Below are 15,985 nucleotides of genomic sequence, written 5' to 3'. Positions count from 1 at the left end.
GTTCGACGAGGATTTCCTCGTCCGAAAGAATACGAAGAAGAATTCTTTGCTCCTTTCTCGATCGACTCTGCCAGAATTTCGTAGGGTCACGCAAATAAACAAAGACTACAGCTCTTCTGAAGTTATCCTTCTTTCACACGACAATCTCGCAAACTTTTTTGCAATTTAAATTGTACCTCATGTTCCCGTCGTTTCGACCGATCGCCTGAGCACTTTCCCAGAACACTTTCGTAAAAGAAGCTTCGTGAGAAATTTCGTTACGCGCGATCGCGTACCGAATGGCTGCCAAACTCAGTGATACAACATTTTGGGAGAAATAGCTATGGAATACGCTAGATACTTCGTCTTTGCTTAAAATATCCCTCGAGCGTTGAAATGTGAATATTAATGAAAATTAAGCAAGCACAGAAGGCTAGGTATTAATTCACTCTTGTTGAACAAGTCGTGCATACCAGGTGGTGAAATACGTGTCACACCATGTCATACATAGTAACGTTTACAACTTTTATGATGTAGCGTATCTGCAACTTCGGCACATAGTTTTACTAATACTTCCAAGTGAAACTTCCCAAAACCATAAGCTTCGCATTGAAAAGGAAAAAGATGCGCGAAATATTTTTTTATCGGCAAAAAATCGAATAAAAACTTTTTGAAGTTGTTTTCACAGCTATGGAACCGCAAACGGAATACAAAGAGTTAAACTTAGGATTATTTTTTGATTTTTCAATTCTTTGTGACTTTAGCGCCCAGCATTGATTTGAAAATTCACGGTAGAGACGATATTTTTCACTACGTTCAGTTACGGTGACCAACCGAGCTGAATGAGCCTGTTAACAAACTTAACTCGCTCGAATGGGCCAATAAAACAACAGTGACCGCGCAAAAACAACGAAACTATCCTCCACTCCTGTCTCTCTTTCTCTTCCCTATTTCCCGTGCTTCTAACCTTTGCGAAAGTTTTACAATAGACAATCAAGAAGCATCTCGAGCAAATTTGTCGAGGGTTGAGTTAATAGCGCGACCCGTTCTGAGAGACGGTAAATTGCGTGGCTTCATCTACACAGGGCAACGTAATAATCCGTCCAATATATGGCATGAGGTTACTAATTGACTGGAATCAATTTATGCTCTATATGTATTTCTGCCTATCTAGGTATTAACATTTGCCGTAGGCTATGAAACCGATTACGATAATAGCCCACCGAGAAAATTGCCAATTGTATAATTTAGTAGCGAGTGTTATTAAATATTCGTAGGTCACGCGGTATACCGTAGATGTTTTCGAAGAAGGAGATACGGTAAGAAGTGATCTCAAGTGATCTCGACATCGATACTATAGATCTTCGTTACGTATTAACTGTTCATGATCGTGGAATTCGACTTGATATCATTAAATAACTATTTGCTTCAAAATTTCGAGAAACACAATTGGGATCATCTCCAATTTTTACCCTAAAATTGACCGTCAACGATCTTTCAGTTTCTCACGATATATCGCAAGGGTTGCGATTCTCAAGTCTCTATTTACGATAATATCAAAATCCCAAGTATTTGAAGCCTGAAGGATATCCTTCCCAATCTATTTACGACTGATCCGCAATACTGCAACATCTGCATCATTTGGATAGACGTGTCTGACCGGGAAGTAGAGTTCTAAGTAGATTACTTCGTGTAGAGTCAGACAATATATCTCCAGATATTAAGAAACGTGGAAAGAAATATTAAAAGCTAATATAGAGGAGTAAATATTAAAAAGAATTGTCGAAGAAATACTAAGGATCTGCACATTTCGAGAACAGGAATAAGTTTGTCGTTACAAATTCCTATTTGGCATTGAAGATATTTCACGTTTTTTGTTCTCATGTATATTAGGGAAGAAGGAAAGAGGAGATAAAATTGTTATACAAATATAAGTCGTTTAAAACTTGATTAAAAAGTTATGAGAAAAATGAAATGAAATACAAAGGGAACGGTAAAAGGCTCGCGCTTACTGCGATATAATGTAAGAACACATCAGCGACACATACATTCGTTCGGTTTATGCAAATGTAACAAATTCTCCGTTTCAAGATGTTTACGTCTCAACATGATTACATTTAACAAAACGAAATAAAATAGAAATGAAATTCGCTGGATAATAAATTCTACCTTCAGCCGCTTCAATCCTGAATTATCGGTTTTGATGAACATTTCGAGATGGTGAATTAGCTGCCTTCAGATAAACAGATAGAACGTAAATATCGCTGATGTATTCCTACGTTATGTCGCAATAACCGTAAGTCTGCCACTGTTCCCTTCGTATTTCATATTTTTGTCGTAACTTTTTAATAAAGTTTCAAACGACCTATGTCTGTATAAGACTTTTTCCCTATTTACGCGCACAGAATTTACTGACCACGTTTGGCCGTTAATATCTGGGACTCTCTGTATAATATATCTTCTCAACAATATATTTCTAAATTTTAAAGGAATAGCTATACACACAAAAAGGTATATCTTTTTCTTTTGAAAGAAACAATCCAGGTCAGAATGATTCACAAAGGGTAGAAAAATCAGATTACGTGCGCGTTATTTCCAGTCAAGGTAACTTTTAAGAAGAAACAGTAATCGTCTATGGGAACTCGTACTGGGCCATTGAAAACACTTGTGTGACTTGTTTCGTACAATTATAGTGATCGTGATGAGAATTAATAGAGTATTAGCGGATACGAGATATGGCGTTTATCGTTCGCGGAAGATCGTGGGAATTCGCAATGACGCAGCTGTTGCATTCACAATGGATTAGCAGTTACAATTGAAACTAAGGTCGAGTGGGATAATTACAGGGATATAAGTAGTCATTTACAGTCTTGTGGAAAGATCGAACTTTAATAACGAGCAAAAAGCCAATTATAGAGTAATAAAAATCCGAGGAAAGAATAGAGAAAGAATCGTTGGAAGAATAGGCAAAACGTCGTGGAAGGATAGAAATAATAATCTTTTAGACAATCTCGCAATCTCAAAAATCATGTACAAATTTGCTGCATTTCGTGGAATTACAGTTAGCGAGTGAAATATTAATTACATAAAATCAATATTCCGTCTAGAAAATTCTAAAGGAAAAAGAAAACGGATAAATATCTGTGGAAGAATGGAATTATTGGTGAGAAAATTAGCAACGATAGAATTGACGCGACGATTTATCGAATTATCAAACGGAATTAAAATGGAAAATTGTCGACGTGGTTGCGTCATGTCTGACCACGATCGGTCGTTTTCCACTTTTCCTGTATTACACTGGTAACACGTAGCGAGGAGAAGAGCGGTTACATTATCGAGGTGTTTTTCGCGCGTGGGAAGCGCAGGCCAGAATATTAATCGCTTGGTACGTTGTTTCGAGCGCTAATACTTCGAATTTTACGGGAACGAGAGGCCGAACCGTGCCGGTGAAAAATTAAATTGGCGCTCGTTACCAGCAACCGTTAATTAACATAGGAACGTTCATAGGTGACTCTAATCAGACTAAATGCAATATTTGCCATGTCAGTGAATGCCTACGGTGCGTATGTTAACGGTGAAGATGTTAATTTCAACTTCTCGTCAAGCTGTCCGACAATTTAACGATCGTTCTACCCAACTTGTAATAACCTTGCATATAGTCTGTTCACAAAAATCAGCGAGAACGAAATTCATTTTGATGGTTTAACGAAGGAATTTTACAAACGAAAGTTCGGTTGGTATTAAATGAGAAATCTGCAGCCGTAAAACAAAATTTTCAAAAGTATCATTTTACGATAAAAAAGAAAAATGAAATTATATTGCGTTCCTGAAATAGAATTACGTACATATTCTTCTTTTCGTGTTGTGGAATTACGTGATATCATATTTTTCAATTCACTTTTCCGTGCAATTTAGGATATAAGGTAAACGTCCACGATGCAAAATATGTAATACAATTTAAAAAGGAAGATTATAAGAAATTTTGGGAAGAAGGAATTGTATTATCGTAATATCGTGAAAGAATTTTCAGGTGTTCTTTTAACATCGACAGGTTTTCTCGTGAAACTATCGGAGAAGCCATCTCGAATATAGCTGATTCGATCCGCATTTTGTATACACGTGCAAAATGCGGCAGAATTTCGCGCGTGTAAACACGTATGACAATAGCGAATATCGAGATAAAGCCAAAAGAAAGAGGAGAAACCGTAACCATAATCATTTTATCCCTGTTTACTCGGGCATTTAGCTCGCCTATAATTTTTAAACCATACTAGAAAAAGAAAAGATGTAAGCTGCTTTTGCTGTGTGTTTCAGTCGAAGACATGATCAAGGAAGTGGACGTGGACGGAGACGGCCGGATCGATTTCTATGGTAAGCCCAATGCCCCATAGGAGTTCCTAATAATCGGAGAAAAATACGAATGGCCGAATGGAACTGGGAATTCCTCGAGTACGTGACGCGTGTGATACGAGATCGCGATTGATCGATGTATGTTTGGTCGGGGATAGACAAATTTTGGGGGAACGAACAAACAAAAATACCGAAGAAGTATTTCGAGTGGAGCAGAAAGAAGATCGACTGTTGCGAGTTTGGAGAAATTCCATCATCTCGATGATGCGGCTAACAGAGAATCGAGAGGAAAAATCTGTCTCGCCCTTGTCGTTTCTATTTACATTCTAACATTCTGTTCGAGTATTGTATCTTCGAACATATTATGTGCATGAATGAGGAACGTACATTGTTGCCATCTGCGATAAACCTAAACATTTCGATCACGATTACCCTTTATTTACCCCCTTTTCCCTCAAAGATGGCCAAAGCTTCAGTATATCTTTCCCTACGAATTTCCTTAAGTGACGTGGCACGTGGAATTGCTGATCCGTTGTAGTATTGGGGTTGGAAGAAGCATCTCGTTCGTGATCTCTTGCAGCTGGATTAACGTATCTCTGGAACCCTCCACGAGAGCAATGGTAATACAATTTACGTTCATCGAATTTGTGACACTGGACCATGGGACACATTCTAGAGAATTTATTTTATTTATGGGCGCCAGCTGCACAGGAAATACTTTGCACGAACGAATATACCTCTAAACTAGATACAGGTAAATTCTATTTTATAGGAGTTTTTGAAACGTACGTAATTCTATACCGGGTTTTTGGAGCTCGCGTTCGAACGGAGGGTAAGCGTTGAATAGATTCCATAAGCAAAGGGTCGACATGAAAATGGTATTGGCAAACCTATTTATTTTTGTGACGTCTTTAAGGACACGTGGTTGCCGAAATTTCAGCAAAGGTATTTCTGTTCCAGAATTCGCTCATGCGCTCGGAGAGCCTGGAATCGACGACGACGAGGAGGACGAGGAGGAGGAGGTGCTGTCCCCGGGCTACTAGGATTTTATCTATTCTCGTGTCTGTATTAGATAGAACGAATTAACATCAAGCCAACATCAACGGACAATCGTGTTCGTCGCACACTTTTTTCCCCTCTGACATTCACCTCGTTGCATGTATCGCGAACATCTCGTGTCGAAATTCGGCCTGATGTGCATCGAACGAAAATGATATGCTCGTAATGTCCGAGCCTTCTGCTTGCGTCTGTTAAATCTTTGAGCGAAGAAAAAGTCGAGCGTAGAATGTAAGGAAAGTCGCGGATAATGTTTAAATCGCCGCCGACGCGGAAGATAGTTGCGTTTCGGACCGACAGAGTGCGCCACTCTCTGACCAGAGTTCACGGCGCCACTTTGAACTTGGCTTAATCGTAACGCTCGTTATCTTCGGCCAATGTCAGAGGACCTTTACGACAAGCTCTAATCTCATCTGCCACAAGATTCGTAGATACGTCTGGTGTGATTTTACGTTACCCATATCCGAACAGCCTCAACGATACATCGATCGAGTCTATATGTTCTTTTATCAATTCGCAGCAACGAGTATCGATTTATTATAGCAACACGCGAAGGAACGATTTTCTTTTCCCCATCCCATCCTCTTTAATTGCAACGGTACAGTCGATCGTTAAAGAAAGAAAATCTACGTTGATACACCATCAGACGTCATAGTGCTGATATTTTTAAGCGTCTTCGTAGCAAGCGGAATGAACGACGCAGTGTGTAACGTGAACGCGAGAGAACCGGCTCGCGTTTCGTGTAACATAAGGTCCCAGCAAGCGACGCGTCGTCTAACTTCCTTCGTTAACTGCGCTACAGTGTCTACCGATAAATCTCTGCGAATTGCGATTCGCGCGAAGCAAGACACGAGAGGTTGGTGGGAGAGACGGAGACACGATCGCTAATTAAACGATCTTGTTGATTAAAGAACGCAAGAATCGTGCTCCATCTCTCAGATAAACGACGATTTTCTCGACTAATTAAACTCTATTCGAGTCTCTTGATGTCTCGATCGCCTGTGTCACTGTAAAAGAAAGGCGATCGGCTGATAATCGATTTCTTCTCATAAGATATATGGATTTTTCGATTTTACTCTCTCTCTCGTCTAATCTAAGTGATGCACCGTATTCTTCACCTAAAATAACGTAAAAATTAAGAAGATCCAGCACCGCAATAAACTCGATATGTTCGAGATTGGGTTCTCCGTTACGATGTCGCTAGAGATCGATCGACGGCGTTTGATCGCAACAGCTATTGGTATCGCGTTCCCGCCATTTTGGCGAACACGCGACGAAACACGTGGACGAGACGAGAACTCGCGCTTGCACTTTTCGAAAACTCTCATTGGCGCGGGTCTCGAACGATACCCACGATCCGATTCGTTCGCAGAACGTAGGGAGCGAGTCGAGACCGCGAGGGGGAACGGTTGAATTGTGAATTTTAAATCGATCTTGATCGCTTCGCTCTCCTTGAGCTTCGTACTCTGTACCTTATTAACGATATCTCACTGTTACGCCAAATAACAAGAGCCGCACGCTGTTTCAAATATTTTAAAGGGTCTAATAAATCTACTAAACAAACGTTCCTTGTTATGTCAATTTTCTTTACTACTCCCTTCCATGAAAAGAGAAAAGAAGAAATCTGATAAAAATAGATATCAGTGTAGAAAGCAAAAGTGTTACACTATGGTTAGCTGCTAGCATCTAATTGATGTATGCCATTTAATTCACGTCGTGGTTCACGCGAGACTAACGCACGAGTCTCGTAGAATTTTAGAGAATCCGATTAATCGAGAAACAAATTGAATTTCTTGGAAGAAAGTACAAGACGTCTGTAAAAGATGTAAGGTCAATTAAACAACGCGTTCTTTGATAAGAATGGATCACTAAAGTAGAATTTAAAAGTTATACCACGATCGGTTGTTAGCTTCTAATTGATATAACTCACTGTAATTGATTTAACATTGAAAGGTTGATATCGGATTAATCAAAAGATAGGGCGAATCGCGAAAACAAAGATGAATATAGATCGCTTTCATTTCATCAAAAGGGGAAAGAAAGAAGTGGCTGTAGAAGGAGCAAGGTAATCGGAAATTGAACACGAATACATATATCCACTGGTAGCCACGTAATTTTTCTTAAACGTTCATTTTTATTAGCGATAAATAAACTTACATATCTTTACAGTAACAACGTCCTCTCGTAACCCTCGGAAAATATGGTAATATCTATCCGCGAAAATCCATATAGATCGAGACTTCCGTTCTTTCATATTTCACGTGTGTTTCTTCCCGTTAAATGTTGTTTCTGCCTCTATGGCGTTCCGTATCTAACACCGACACATTCTCCGTCCCGTAAACGGATGAACGGGCTCGTTAGGAAGAATCGGTACGACGTGAAACGTACGTACCAGAAGTATCTACGTTTTACAGTGTGTGTTTTACATGCGGCCTACGTACGTACGGAACCTTACGCTTCCTTAGTTAAATCCTAACGATAGCGAGCATACACAGCTGTCAAACATAAAACGAAACGAAAACGTAAAACGAGTTCGTTAAGTATCGAGCCGAAGGATATTTCGATCATCGAACCATCGACGCCAACGGCCGCGACGATCGCGACGATATCGAGGCCACGAGCGTCCGTCCGGCTGTTTTACATTTTTAAGTTTTACTATGCCATCCTGCTTTGACCGTTAACTGGTTTTCGCTCCTCGGTCTACTAATATAATCTAGAATGGCTGGAATATATCCTCGTTACACGAATGCCAGTCCGTTGGGCCGAACACGGTTGGCGAACGCCTTACTTCCGGCAAACATAATCCGAAAATAGTACGCCCGCTCGGCCACGGTAAATCGAGAAGAATGAAAGATATCATGCGATCGTCGTAACTTTTTCTTTCGCGAATAATTTGACGTTTCTTACGTGTATCCTTTTTTTTTTTTTTATTTTCTTTTTTGTTCACCGACGAAAAAAGAACGGCTATACAATATTCGAAAAATATGATTCCGCCAATGATTTCGAACAAGGCGACATACATGATATATATGTATAGATGTAGTACGTATATTTTACCAGTTAAGAGGAAAAAGCTTTCGTTTAATGATTCGTATATGTATATATGTATATATGTATATGTATATATATATGTGTGTATATATATACCATGTTTCTTCGGTTTACTCGTCACAGAAGCAATATATGTATGTACACGTACATGTTTACGAATATACGCGGCTAGGCGTCAAGTTTTGTGTGCGTGCTATCGAAATACAATGCGATACGGCTGAGAATTTGTCAAAACCTTCACTCCTCAAATCCTCTGTCCGGCTTTATGTAATCCGAGTGCGATAAACGTTCACATTGAGCGAAAAAACAGATCAAATTGAGAAATACACATGGTTGATTGGTCTGCGCATGTATGCAACATCGAACAAGCGCGTTTTCCTTTCCGATTCTTTTGCTTTTTTCCATCGTTCAATTTGTTCCCGAATCGTCAAGGACGACATTTTTCTTGACCGCAAAAAAATGAACGTCCTATCGATTCCAAACGATAACAAAATCCCTGTATCCTTTTTAAAAATCCACTTACGTTCTCTCTCCTATTGAAAGACATCGTGCGAAGAATCGCGTTCGATCATCAAAAAATGCTCGAAAAAAGAGGCTCGTCTCGACAGTGATCGCGAACACGATTTTACAAAAACGTTCGTATCATAAGCAACTAATTCTAATCGTTCACCGGTGCGAGAAACGAGGCTCGTTGGTTTATCAAATCGCAATTATATAAAAAATCAAGCGTCATTCGTTTAACTTTAACAATACGGTCCGTTGAGCAGTCGAGGTTTTGGCGCTTCTCAAATCACTCGAGTTACTCTCGTTTACCTAGTGCCATCCAATTATACAGATCGTACAGTCATGCACTTGAATCCAATTGGTTTGTCAAACCGACTTGTATTTATTTTCTTCTTTTCATACTTTTATCTCTGTTTCTGTCAACGTCAGTTCCATTTTTCATTATCCAGGTCCATGCATCTTCGAACGTTGCTTCGATAAGACAAGACTCTGGAGTCGCCATCGCGTGCTCTGAACTTGAAAAGTACAACCGAAGTCTCAACATGTTGGTGGTTATTAAACGCTAAGTGTCCTTACGTAAGTAACATTTAAACGCACACAACGTTTTCCTTAAGTAGCTTACGAAGCAATTTATGTCGTTACATATCTAACGATCCGCGACGACGGTTTCCACGATCGTTCTCAGACTTTGACAACCATTTCTTCCGAGAACACGAAGGAAAAGGAAATATTCGACCCGTCGTTGCGCTCATTGTTCGAGCGAATGTCCTACTTTCGTGCATCGACATCCCGTGAGACCGCTCGTGCGAAAATCAAAACGCTTCACGACGCAACGTCAAATCATAACCGTTACAGCAGCTTCGTATCGAAGTACAGAATCGCAAACATATTCACGGAATCTTAACGAAGCTTCGACAAATCGCAGGAGACTTGGAGAAACAGAGGGTCGCCAAACGAACTTCGAAAACCCTCTGGTCTACGCGTCGATCATTTGAAAATAAGAAAACGATCGAACGATCGCTACTGGCAGAATAGTAGCCTAGCAAAGATAGTCCAAAAGACCGAGTACGTTCTCGTACAGCTATATATAAATATGTATCTCATCATCGATCCATTCGTCGCGATCTTTCCCTCTCTCGCACGATCGATTTCGTTTAATGAAACATCGATCTTAGCATTCTCCCTCAGGATCTTGAATTTTCGCGGTAGCGGCGGCGCTGGCGAAACGTAGCCGCCTCCTCCTAACTATGGAGAATGCCGATAACGGTGGTTTTCGACGGTGATGCGAGGATGAGATAGAAGCACGATTGAAATCCCATCTCGCGACGGGTCTCCCTCAAAGGACTGGTTCTTCGTCGGTCTCGTCATTGTCGTCATGCTCCTGTGCCTTGTATTGAGTCGTAACTACCGAGACAGAATTTGTCTTCGCTCTTCGCTGTCTCTTTTGTTGACTGTTAACACCAGTGGGTGCATTGCCCGCGCTGCTGGCGGTCGAACTGCAACTGGATCCGCCAGAATTGTTGACCCCGTTGTTTCCCACTGGAGATACGAGATCGAGATCGAGTTGCTGGCCATGGGCGTCGATCAAAGGTCGCAAGGCGGTCCTCAAGGACCAGTAAAGTCGAGGATAAACGCGTTCCTGTTGCAGGATTAGCTCCTTGCTTTGTTTCTGTCTCTGTAACAAAACCGAAAAGCGCATAGTTGAAGTGGATATTCTAATCGGAACGGGTCAAGAACGAAATCATCGAGGGGAAAGTGCGTGAGAATTATCGATCGCGTTTAATTAAAGGACGAGCAAAGAGATACGCTACGACGAACAATCGAAGATATAAATAAACTGTAGGAGAAGCTCACCTCGGGAATTTCAGTTGACCTGATTTCCCGTGAGACCAACAGCTTCTTACTATCGGCGAACTGTCTCAACGCTTTTTCTCGGGTGTATACGAATGGTCGTACGACCCTGAGATCTTGACGTCGTATGTAATAATGCGCCTTCATGGTTTTCAACTTGCCACCGTGAAACACCGAGACGAAGAAACTCTCGGTAAGATCATCCAAGTGCTGGCCAACAGCCAGCACGTTGTATTTGTGCCGTTTGGCGATCGCGTATAACTGCGACCTGGTCTCTCGGTTGCAGAAGCTGCACGCTCCACTGGCGTCCACGGCTTCTTCTTCAGGCTGATTGTCACCGCTGCTGCACTTGAATTCGCTGCTCTGTTCTTCGTAGAAGTAAGGGACGTCCAGAGCCTTCATAAGATAGCTCGTTAGATCCAGAGAGTCGATTCCGTTTGCGCCCACCGTGGCTGCTCCGATCTCGAAGTCCACGCCCTTTGATCTTACGTAGAATCGGTACTGGTGCAACGTGTGTAACAAGGACAAGGAACTCTTGCCGTTAGCGGACAAGCAGACCAGCACTCTATCGTTGTCTCGAATCATATCGAACTCTTGCATTGCCTCGACAGCTGGTTTCCAAATGTTCTTCGGCGGACAATGCCACTGAAGTCGGAACAGCTCGGTGTTCCCATCCTTCGAATCAAATGTCGCTCCCTGGTCTCCATCTTCTTCCTCCTTGAGATCGCTCGAACATTCCTCGTCTTCAGAGAAGTCATCGTTTTGACGGACTTGTTGCTTGCAACTTGATTTATTGGATAACGCGGTCATCGAACTTGCTTTTGGTTTGCGACCGTAACTGTTGGTCGAATTGGACTCTGCGCTGCTGCTACGCTTTAAATCAACCGAATCTAGAGACTTGTCGCTCTCGTGGAAAGATAAATTGATACCACTGTCTTGCGAACTAACGGAATTCACGGCGGAATAAATTTTGGGAAGAATCTTTCGCGCGTCTCCGATCTCCAAACCACCGCGTTCTTGAGAATCATCGTCGTTTAAGTCGTCATCCAAGTCGTGTACCACTTCTTCGTCGTCAGTTTTCGATTGGTTGCGAACCATCTGTTCGTTCTCAGTTGGCTTCATCACGTAAATTACCGTCTCATCCGAAGAACACTCGCTGGACATTTTGCTTTCCTGTTGAGTCAGTTCTCCGATCTTCCCAGAGATCTCTATTGGTCCACTTCGTCTGGTGCTAGACATTCTGGGCGATGACGAGGACTGAACGATCCTCCCTCTATCCGGCGAGCCGCAACCATTCGACGACACATCCGAAGCCGAAGCATCCGGAGAGTGTCTATGCAAACCGTCCACTGCATTAACCATACATCTGATCTCAGACTTCACCTCGCTAGCCATTTCCTTCGAGAATTCCATCAAATATTCCGCGATATCGCTCGCAGTGAACGAATCGTGTCTCGTCTGTTTGTCCTCTACGGACAACTGACTAATGGCGCTTAGATTGCGCGAATGATGTTGCGGCGTGTTCTCGGAAGTGTTCGTTTCCGACAGCGCATCGTCGACCTTGGATATCACTTCTCGGATCTCTGACTTAATCTCCGTCGCTAATTCCTTCGTCACCTCTTTCACGTAAGCTCTCAGATCGTCCTCTGACTTTTGACCGCCGTTCGCTGAAACTGGCGACGACCTACCTCCCCCTACGAATCTTTCCGTATAATCATAGACAGAGGAATACGAAGACGGAGGCGATGTTGCGTTATGACAATTTAACGACAAGATCGAATGACTGGGGCTGCTATTGTCCAGATCTAGAGAATTCAAATCCGTTTGACTGCTGCAACTGCAGTGATGTCGTCTGTGCTTCGAGGAGTTGCCATTATTTCCACTTAATCCCAGACTAGTCAAGGTTTGCGGGCTCAGCGGAAGCAACGGAATTGGGGAGGACGAGGACGATGCGACGTTTCGGTTCCCCGAATCGTTGCCACCGCCGCTGGTGCTACCGAGAGAGTTGCACCTGGCACGACCAGCGTTTGTGGAGTCTATCGGATCTCTTTGCTCTTTAATTGGCCTGCTGCCCGCGTGAGACATCGTGCCGAGAGCCGATGCCGTGACCGCTTCGCCAACCGCGAACCTCACGGGCATCGGAGAACTCGGACAAGTAGCCGGTGACCTCTCACCGGCTGAGTCGGTATTTCGATCGACCACGGTGGTAATGGACGACGTCTGTTCCTCTTCGTTGTTGTTCGCTGGATTGGACGAAGAAGTCTGGAATTCGGCCGCGTTCAACAGAGTTCTCCTGACTGTACTCAGTACCGGAAGACTTCTGTGTCTAGGTGAATTCGACGAGATCGGAGCGTTTCCCGCTCGAGGAATGTCGCTGTTCAGTCGACGGATGCTATTAGCCAAGGCTAGGCAATTGACCAAGCTGTCGTGCGTTGTAGTCGGCGTGTGATGGCTGTGCTTGTTCCAAGATAGTATCGGATTGAAAGGCACCTCTTGCTTCACGTTCTGCGAGTTACCCAGAAGGAGATCCTGCGCCTCGCTCGGCAGCATGAACCATCGTAAAGACTCCAGCCGTTCCGACACGATGTTGTAGCTACGATCTATCTGCAGCGGATACCTCTGCGCCATTTTCCTAGCCCGGTTGAAAATGTTGCGCGCTGTCTGCAAACAGTCGCCGTAGTTCTGCGGAAGTACACCAGTACCGGATACTCGTCTCTCGGAAGCGTTCATCTTCCCGTCTGTGTATCTGATCGAGCTGAGCCACTTTCGCTCTTTGAACACGCTATTCGTGTGGTGGCGCCATTCACCCGTATCCGAGTTGAGCACGTACTGCGGCAGCAATTTCCAACCTTCCGTCGCTACCATTTTTAATGCCTCCAGTACGAACGCCACTTCTGCCTCAGACATAAAGTAAGGGAAGGAGAGTTTCGCGAAACCCGGCCTCAGACCTTCGGTGTTCGTTTCTTCGTTCTCGCTGTTCCGTTCCCTGGAAACGATAAGGTAACCCGGTTAGATCGCGCAGGCAAGTACGTTCTATTTAACGGTGTCATGCACCGTAATTATTCGATACGGTCCAAACGAAGTTTTCAACTTTCGTACCCCTCTATCAACGCCTTCTGGTATTCCTTGGCGAGTTCCTGGTCGATTCCCATCAGATCGTGAGCGTAACGTCCGGCACACGCGCACCCGCCACGCGCCTGTATACCGAACACGTCGTTCAACACGGCGCACACGAAGTTGTGGTGAAGGAACGTGCCCCGCGGATGACGCACCATAAACGAAAAGATCGGCAGCCTCTTAACATTCTGCGAGCCGCTACCGAGCAGAATTAGTTCCGGAATCGTGCGTACGTGTGCCAACACTTGCCTAGACAAACAGGAAACATCGATCATGTTTTACAAATACAATCCACTTGCAGCATCGATCGAAATGATCTTTGAAAACATTGTGCGCGGACGTCCTTCGTTCAAAGTCGATCACAGCCTTCCTTTATATCGCGTGGTTGCTCAAGAACATTGCAATTTGGTTTTGTTATCTCGCTGATTGTCATGCAAATTTCATGTTTCTTATCTGCAGCACCGAAGTACTGTCATTTATACGCGACACGCTTATTACGAACATCTTTTAGCCACTTTCTTATGTAACCAATATTTTACATTGTTAATCTACAAATTTAGTTAATCAACAATTGTTAATCTACCATTTTTTCTATCAATTCTCACATCACCAACCATCGATGCTAAAGTCTAACGACTGATCGTCAGTAACGACCATAGCAACCGACGTCTTAATGTACGAGAATCGGCCGGTAGAAATTTAAAAAAAGAAATAATCGAGTTATTTCCATCAACGATTCGCAATCAAGGAAGCAGTCTCGTACTGCCAATCGATTTCAGTCGAATCAAAGCCCCAGGAGGTCTGGCGTTGAAGACGTTCCCTTTCCCGATATCTACCATTCTCCTATATAAATCGGCTATAAATATTTCCACGATATCGGTGACGTTTCCTCCTCGCAAACACCGCACGTGTCACATATCGTATTTGAAACAAACAAGTTCACCAAACACGAAAGAAAAATGGTAACCAGATTATACGATTTGCTACGATTGTACGAGGATTTGCTTTTAAACGATAACAAGCTCGATATTCGTCGATTTTGATCGACTTTTTAACAATGAAACTGTTCATTCACGTTACATTTTTGTTGCAGACGTGTAAAAAACGTACCTGGAAATCTTATCTTGACGAGTGACGATCGCTCGCGGCGTGACGTTCTCTTTCAGTTGCACAGCGAGTCCGCATCTGATGGTCTCGACGACACCCGCGGTGCCACTCTCCTCGCAGAGTTCCGGATCCCGGTGATAGTGATGAGAGTCCCGCATGTCCTCCGTGGCAATTTTATCTTTCAACAGGGACCGTTTGGTCACGAGCACGCCAGGGGATTGAACTCCACCGATGAACTTGTGCCCGGCGAAAATAATCGCGTCTTTGTGCACGGTCGTCTCCCCGACGCCGGGCAGATGTGGATTCATATCGATTTGAATGTACGGGGCTGAAAAATAGATGTGTTTCTAGAATATACGTTTCTATAAATGCTACTTTAAGCTTTTACAGCAAATTCGTCCGATCACTTTTTAGCTGTCGTCTATGAAATAATCATAATACTTTGAAGTATAATATTAATTGACACTGGAGATATAAAAATTCCTATTGATTTAATACAGTGGTCGTAAAGACGATCTACGCGTACCCTTATTTTTACTTGCTTTTCAACGAACAGGTTTTCAACAAGTTCTACGTTTCATTCAAATAATACTTTGTAGCAACTGTGCATATTCCTTCTATACTTTGATAACAATAAGGAAATTATTTTGAACGGAGACACGCAAACACACTCGTCGTTCCTTGAAATAGTTTCTTTAAAATCAAAAAATTGCGAATAATTATACTCGTTGATGACGATAATAGCTCTTATCAATTCGTTAATGGCGATAAACCGTGGCGATTAGTCGTTCTAGCGTTTACATATCCTTTTGTAGAACAAGGTATTTAACATCTCTTTTATCTGTGAAAAACTGTATTGTTCCTACGTCTGCCACTTTAAAGATCACGGTATCCGTAAGTGATCGTCATCCGGTAATTACCAGTTTCATTGATTACGACCAGATAAATACCAGACTCCTCAGCGGATAAC

At 42.8% G+C, this 15,985-nt stretch overlaps 2 protein-coding genes across 4 annotated transcripts in view; one reads left to right on the top strand and one right to left on the bottom strand.

Annotated features, from left to right (window-relative positions):
- Positions 1-6,948, top strand: part of LOC100643844 (calmodulin) — a 64,689-nt gene extending 57,741 nt beyond the window's left edge. For all 3 annotated transcript variants that reach the window (XM_012319632.3, XM_048414466.1, XM_012319609.3), the window contains exons 6-7: positions 4,294-4,350; positions 5,290-6,948. In XM_012319632.3, coding sequence (XP_012175022.1) covers positions 4,294-4,350; positions 5,290-5,372 — 140 coding nt within the window. In that variant the 3' untranslated portion in view covers positions 5,373-6,948. The remainder of the gene's footprint in view (positions 1-4,293; positions 4,351-5,289) is intronic.
- A 551-nt stretch (positions 6,949-7,499) lies between these two features.
- The window catches only part of LOC100643355, a 55,731-nt gene continuing 47,245 nt past the window's right edge, over positions 7,500-15,985 (bottom strand). Inside the window, exons 6-9 of the mRNA XM_003393763.4 lie at positions 15,019-15,343; positions 13,891-14,157; positions 10,795-13,777; positions 7,500-10,615 (exon numbers count right to left, since the gene is read on the bottom strand). Coding sequence (XP_003393811.1) covers positions 10,277-10,615; positions 10,795-13,777; positions 13,891-14,157; positions 15,019-15,343 — 3,914 coding nt within the window. The 3' untranslated portion in view covers positions 7,500-10,276. The remainder of the gene's footprint in view (positions 10,616-10,794; positions 13,778-13,890; positions 14,158-15,018; positions 15,344-15,985) is intronic.

This window comes from Bombus terrestris, chromosome 2 (assembly GCF_910591885.1).
Source record: "Bombus terrestris chromosome 2, iyBomTerr1.2, whole genome shotgun sequence".
In the NCBI taxonomy this organism is placed as follows: Eukaryota; Metazoa; Arthropoda; class Insecta; order Hymenoptera; family Apidae; genus Bombus; species Bombus terrestris.
This window is presented reverse-complemented; position numbering and strand designations above follow the sequence as displayed.